Genomic DNA, 6750 nt, shown 5'->3' with positions numbered 1-6750 from the left:
TTATAAAAGTTTGATTTTTTTTTTTTTTTTTTAATATTTCACTATACAAAATAATTCAAAAATAAATTCGTATTCGACCTTTATTACTGTAATTAATTTCTGAAAAAAAATATTACTTTCATATTTGTTAGAATAATTTCAACGTTTTGTGAAATTTTGAATATTTAAAAAAAAAACTGAAAATTTTTATTTTGCAACATAATTCTCCGGTTAGGTTTACGATAAACATTTATAACTCTTCTAAAGTAACTCTATGCTACTTTTTTTTTGTTTTCCCCCTTTTTTAATCATGAATTGAAAAATACAACAATGAACAAATAATAATGTAAATTTACTATAATTAATGTAATGTAAAATTGAATTCACTACTTAAAACACTAACAAATTCTAAAATGGAAAAAAAAAAAAAAATTTGTTTTCGAGATGATGCATTTACATTAAGTATATTAATTTTTTAGTTTTTCTTCGACAGGGGAAGCTATGGAAGATTTTTTAGATTCTGTAGGAACAATACCTTTATTTTCTACACGTTTATCAGTTTTGTCGGTTTCCATTTTAGTTTGAGTCGTGATTTTCGGTTCTTCTTTAGGCATAGTGCTTTCATTTGCTAATACTTTATCAGCTTCTAAATTAAGTTCATCATCATCATCATCATATTTGCTATACAATTGTGGATATTCTGCCATACATAAATGCATTTCTTTAAAAGCATCATAACAATCGCTTCCCTTAGGTTCAGCTTCACTGTTATGAAAACAAGAAAATGCTTCTCTAAATTCTACACCACAAGGCCCTGTGGCCATTCCCCCTAGACATGGGCAGTTCCAATTTATTTCACCATTAGGTAAAATCAAACCAGGTTGAGGTTCAGGTTCGGGTAAAACAACCGAACTTGGTTCTTTGTGATCTTCGGGTGTTGCAAATATGATCACGTCTTTACCCTCTTTCCTATATGTAGACATTTATTTAAAATTTATAAAGCTTATTATTGGAAAGTAATGTCAAAATGGATGCTGATGCCTTTTTGACATAAAATGAATAATGTATATCATCAAATTCACTGCCAAATGACAATGATGATCTTAATTTTACATAAAAATCTCTAAAACAGCGTAATATAATTTGGCCTGTGCTGGCCTCGTATTTTAATATATCCACTTGATTCCCGACTCCTGCCTAAAAAAAAAAAATTAAACAATCATATTAGTTTCGAACAAATTCACATGTGATAAATCATTTAATGCACATAATTGCTCGATAAGTTATTTATTCATAAAATACTTTTGGTTTCAATGACTAAAAATATTAGTGTGTTAATTTAAAATAATTTCAAAATATTTAACAACCTCTCCGAATAATTTTCTCACACAGCTTGTGATAATTTGCTTTAGTTTATAAATATCCACTTCGACTTTATTATTCTCAATTATACTGAAAGAAAAAAAAAAAAACAAATCGTTATGTTTTGTAGAATATATTAAAAACCTTTTGTTTAAAAATCAATTAATTGATCTATTAAATTATTTAAATGTTTGTCTGCACATAATACAAAATTAAATGGAAAAGCAATAGGAATATGGAAAAGAAATTTAATTAAATAAAAAAAAATAAGATAGGATAATTACACATTGTACGGAATATTTAGTGTTAGAACATAAAAACATTTCAATAACTAGTAAATATCAAAGTCTCGTCAAATGATAAATTCAAATTAAAAATGTAGAAGGAAAACGAGTAAAAAACCGGCATTGAAAATCAATTTCTAACCCTAACTGGTTACAATTCGAAATGATGAAAAATAAAAATTAAAGCGAGTAATGATGATTTACTTACAAATCAACGTCTAAGTAATAATAAATTGTCATATTATAAAAAAATACATTTTCCTATTTTTTTTTTTTTAAATATATTTTTCATTTTATTTTTTTTTTAATTCGACGAAATTTTATATAGCAACAGCTTTTAATAATTTCGCAATTATATGGAGAAGGAAAGAGAGAAAAAAAAAAAAATTACTTTGTAAAATTTCAATCGTCTCGTTGCATTCGATAACAAAAAAACAGTTTTTTATGTTTATAAAAATAAACTGTAGATGTCGCGTTAATGCAAAATTTTTTTAATGTTTTATTTCCGTTTAGGAATCCATTTTGTTTTTTTTTTTTTTTAACGGAATACAAAATGGAAAATTTGAAAAAAAAATTTTTGGGTAACATTAAAAAGTAATCAATCGAAACGAGTACGTTTAATAATAGTACGGTTAATTTAAAAAAAAAAAAACAAAATGAATCGAAGAATAATGTTTAACGTTTTGCTTTTGTATTTTTTGCTTCCATTAAAAAAAAGTTTGCGGGCATTCCCGGCGTAGTATAATAATAATAATTTTTATGTTTTTCCTCCGTCCTTTTTTGTTAACTTTTAAGAATTTTCCCTTCATTTTTTTTATAACCTTTTAGAAAAAAAAATTCCCCGAAATAATAGGAATTTTCCTTTTTTTTTAAAGAAAAAAAAAAAAAAAAAAAACTTTTTACAAAAAAGGAATAACGTATAAAATTTTCGTTACATTCATTTTTTATTTGTTTTTTTTTTTTTATTTATCAACTCTGTAATTTTTTTTTTTTTTTTTGGTTACATACATCAAACATACTCACGCAACAAATTGAAATCTAAAAAAAAAAAAAAAAAAAAAAAAAAGGACAAAAAGTTTTTACTCAAACAAAAAAAAACAAACAAAAACTATAAATTTTATAACAACAATGACGGGGTAAAAAAAACAAAAATGGCGGACGTTCGAAACGTTAAAATCGCCGTCGGAAATGGGGGAAAAAAATCATAGAGTAAGAAAACGAAAAAAAAATTATTATAGTAATTAATACCGATCGATTTTTTTTAAAAATTTTTTTGTAAATCTTTTGTTGTTTGTTTGTTTGTTTCGATTTTATTGTTTAAAAAAAAAAAAAATATGGCAAAATCATTTCGACCCGATTAAATCGAAACGTTTTTGTTTTTATGAAACGTAATAAATTTTTTTTTTTTTTTCTTTTTCTTCAACTCGTTTGATATTACGTAATGTCTGCCATTCATCATCATCATCATTATCATTATTATTATTATTATTATTTATAAATAAATCACCTGTCTCTTATTATTTTTTTCCCTCTCGTGATTAATTACGCCTTTTGCAAATAAATTAATTAATAAAAAACCTTGAAATCATTATTATTATTATTATTATTATCATCATCATCATCATCATTATCATCATCTTAAATTGAATTTTTATTTTTAGGCAATTGATTGTTTTTTTTTTTTCGATTAATTTAATTTGTAAAAAAAAAATGATGTATCGAATTGATGACGTCATTAATTTTTGTATTTTTTTACAGATAAGTTGATAAATTAATAATAATAATGATGATAATAATATAGAAATGTAACGAAAATTTAAAATCAAACGGAAAACGGAAATAAAATGAATGTTTTAGTTACCGGAAATAAAATGTGAAAACTCTTGGTGGAAAAGGAACAATCAAATTTTTTTGATTAAAGGTAAAAACTTTTTTTTTTTCTTTTTTTATAAAAAGGATTTTTTTTAACGGCTTTAATAATGATGATGATGATGATGATGATGATGATGATGATGATAAAACCCCCGGTAAAATATATTTGAAAGGGTTTTTGAGAAACAAAAAAAAAAAAAATCATTTCACGGGTAATTGAGTGTGAAATTAAATTTTTTCAAAAAGAAATTAGTTTTCGCGGGTTAGAATGATTTTTAAAAAACGATAAACGACAAACCGGAAATGGTTTCAATTTTTTTTCAAAAACCGCACAAAACAAAGCTTTAATGAAAAAAAAAAAAAAGGACGGCAATGATAACAACTTGATAACGATGAATTATTACAAGTAAAGTCGTCGCGTTTTTTTTTTTTTAAATTTCGGTTATAAATTTTGGGGGGGTGCAGCGGGGTGAGGGGCGGGGGTAGAACGTGTGTGCGTGTGCTGTTATTAAATTGTCTTTACCGAGTGTCAGAAAATAAAATTTCCCGGGAGGGGGGTGCGGAAACGTAATTAAATTAAAAATAAAAAAATGACTACCTGACGTCGATTTCGTTCTTTCTACCTGAATATTCGTGTGTGCATGCGTGCGTGTGCGTGTAATTTACCGACTCCATTATTTAAAATCTTTTATGCATTATACTTAATTGTAATTTTATACAAAAAAAAAAAATTTTTTTTTTTTACGACGAACATAATAATAATAATAATAATTTTTTTTAACGAGTTAATTGGAGAAAATTAATTTTTTTTTTTTTTTTTTTTTCAAATTTTTAACGATCGTTATTCGTACGATTTTTTTTTCTTGTCGTCTGCTAAACGTATGTTACTTTTCACAAAAAAAATGGAAAATTGCTAAATGACGACATTAAGCAGAATGTAAATGTAAAAGTAATGATAATAATAATAATAGTAATAATTTTAACGACATTCCTTTAAAGTTTGAGTCGTTGGAAAATTAGAAAGAAAGAAATTAAGAGAAAGAAAAGTGAAAAAGAGAGAGAGAGAGAGAGAGATAGGTTGTTAGAGACAGAAGAGAGAGAGAGAGACTGTTAGAAACAGAAAGAGTGAGAGAGAGACAGTTTGTTAGAAATAGAAAGAGTGAGAGAAGGAGAGACAAATTGTTACAGACAGAGAGAGAGACAAATTGTTAAAGACAGAGAGAGAGAGAGAAAAAGACAGGTTTTTAGAGGTAGAGAGAGAGAGAGAGAGAGAGAGTGTGAGGTAAAATATGGAGGGATTGTTATTTGAAAAAAAAAAAGGGATTATTTATGGAAAATTTTTTTTTTTTTATTTAAAAACAATCATCGAATTGTAATTAATTTAAATTACACGGTTTTCCATTTACGTCAAAGGTTTTTATTATTATTATTATTATTACCTAACGATCGTAGAGCGAATTCCAAAAAGAAATTTCTTCTCCATGACTTGTTTTTTAACCCTCCCCTCTCCCCCCCCCCCGATTTACCGCGTACAACACGTGTTTATTTAATTCCTATTATGGAACCGCGAGAATGATATTTTATTAAAAACTTCAATGAGAATTATCATTCAATTCGGAATGGGATAAAAATACCAAAATGGCCGTTTTTTTTTTTTTTTTACATTCGCAAATAGATAATGATGATGATGATAATAATAATAATTGGTTTCGTATTAAATTTTTTTCGAAATTTGGATATAATAATAATGAAAAAAAAAATTTTTAAATTAAAACGATTAAAACAAAATTTAAAAAAAAAAAAAAAAACCGGTTCGAGAAAAAAAAAAAATTTTCGATTATGAAACGTGTAATTAACCTTTTTAAAAACGAATAAATCGAACGTGGAATTAACAAAAAAAAAACGCCATTTTTGGAAAGGTCAGTTTTTTATCGTTTTATTTTTTATTTTTTTTTGCTTCTTTTTTGTGTTGCCAAAAAATTAACTTCCTCTCGGCCTCTCTCTCTCTCTCTCTCTTTGCCTGTCTCCCTCCCTCCCTCCCTCTCTCTCTCTTGTTTTTTTCTTTTGTTATTATGGAAAAACAAAACTTTTTCTTCAGGTTTTATATTTTTTAAATAATAACTTACTTACAGTCGGGAAATAAAAATTTGTTTAACGATTTTTTCATAGAGAAGATAATGTTTTTCCAAAAATAATAATAATAATAATAATAATAATAATAATAATAATAATAATAATAATAATAACCATACACGCGACGGGATTTTCATTTGCAAAAATAATTTTATATACTTTTAAAATTTATGATTTTCTTTTGCATCCCCTTTTCCCGTCTTTTGAATTCATCCATACTTTGCCCACTTGAAAAACTTTTTTTTTTTTTTTTTGTTTATAAAATTCCAAAACATTTTCTGGAACATTAAATTTTATTTTTTATTTTTTACTTTTGAACTTTAAAAAACGGCGCCATATTTATTTATTTATTCTTTTTAATGAAAAATTTAAATTTTTTGGAATGATGAGGTTCCAGACAGAGTAAAAAAAAAAAAAAAACAAAAATACGATACCCATTAAAATTTTATTATTATTATTATCATTATTATTATTATTAGTTATTAATACGATTCAAGGTGAATAAATACATAAATCGTAAATGATGATAATAATAATAATAATTATTATAATGGGGGATATTAACGATAACGATATAAAAGTTTAAACGTAATGGATAATGAAAAAAAAAAAAAAAAAAAAAAAAAAAGGGGGCGTATAAAATTTCACGGACCGAACGGTTTTTAATAATAATAATAATAATAATAATAATAATTGTGTAATAACGAACGTGTGTCATTATAATCAAACTGTAAAATAATATTTTTACGTTCGTTTTAAAAAGTTTTAATTTACTTTCACGACGACTGGCGACGGAATTAACTGGAATAAAAAAAAAAAAAAAAAAAAAAAAATTTAAATATTTGTTATCGATAACGACGTATTCATTTTCCAGGAAGGAAGGAAGCAGGGGGAGGGGGGAGGACTCATATTTCATTCCAGTAAATCGATAATAACGATTTTAAATATAATTAAAATTATTTTCTTATCGACCATGACGACGACGACGACGACGACGTTAATGATAATTAATTAAATTGTTTAAAAATTTTTTTTTATATTTTTATTTTGTCCAGTGGAAAAAGAAACTTTGAAAAATTATTATTATTATTGTGTTTATTTTTGGAAACGAAAATAATTT

General features: G+C 25.3%; 2 protein-coding genes across 2 annotated transcripts; both read right to left on the bottom strand.

The window, feature by feature from the left end:
- Positions 1-340: 340 nt before the first annotated feature.
- Phum_PHUM546540 (mitochondrial intermembrane space import and assembly protein 40-B, putative) lies at positions 341-962 on the bottom strand (the record flags this gene model as incomplete). Its single annotated transcript, XM_002431716.1, has 2 exons — positions 341-387; positions 515-962. The coding sequence occupies 2 exons, from the start codon at positions 960-962 to the stop codon at positions 341-343; spliced, it is 495 nt and encodes a 164-aa protein (XP_002431761.1).
- Positions 963-966: 4 nt separating this feature from the next.
- Phum_PHUM546530 (Ribonuclease P protein subunit p14, putative) lies at positions 967-1865 on the bottom strand (the record flags this gene model as incomplete). The annotated part of the gene is made up of 3 exons (XM_002431715.1): positions 967-1176; positions 1347-1431; positions 1834-1865. 3 exons carry the CDS (start codon positions 1863-1865, stop codon positions 967-969), a joined length of 327 nt encoding a protein of 108 aa, XP_002431760.1.
- Between the last annotated feature and the right edge of the window lie 4885 nt (positions 1866-6750).

The sequence above is a fragment of the Pediculus humanus genome, genomic scaffold (assembly GCF_000006295.1).
Source record: "Pediculus humanus corporis 1103172108293 genomic scaffold, whole genome shotgun sequence".
Lineage (NCBI taxonomy): Eukaryota > Metazoa > Arthropoda > Insecta > Psocodea > Pediculidae > Pediculus > Pediculus humanus.
This window is presented reverse-complemented; position numbering and strand designations above follow the sequence as displayed.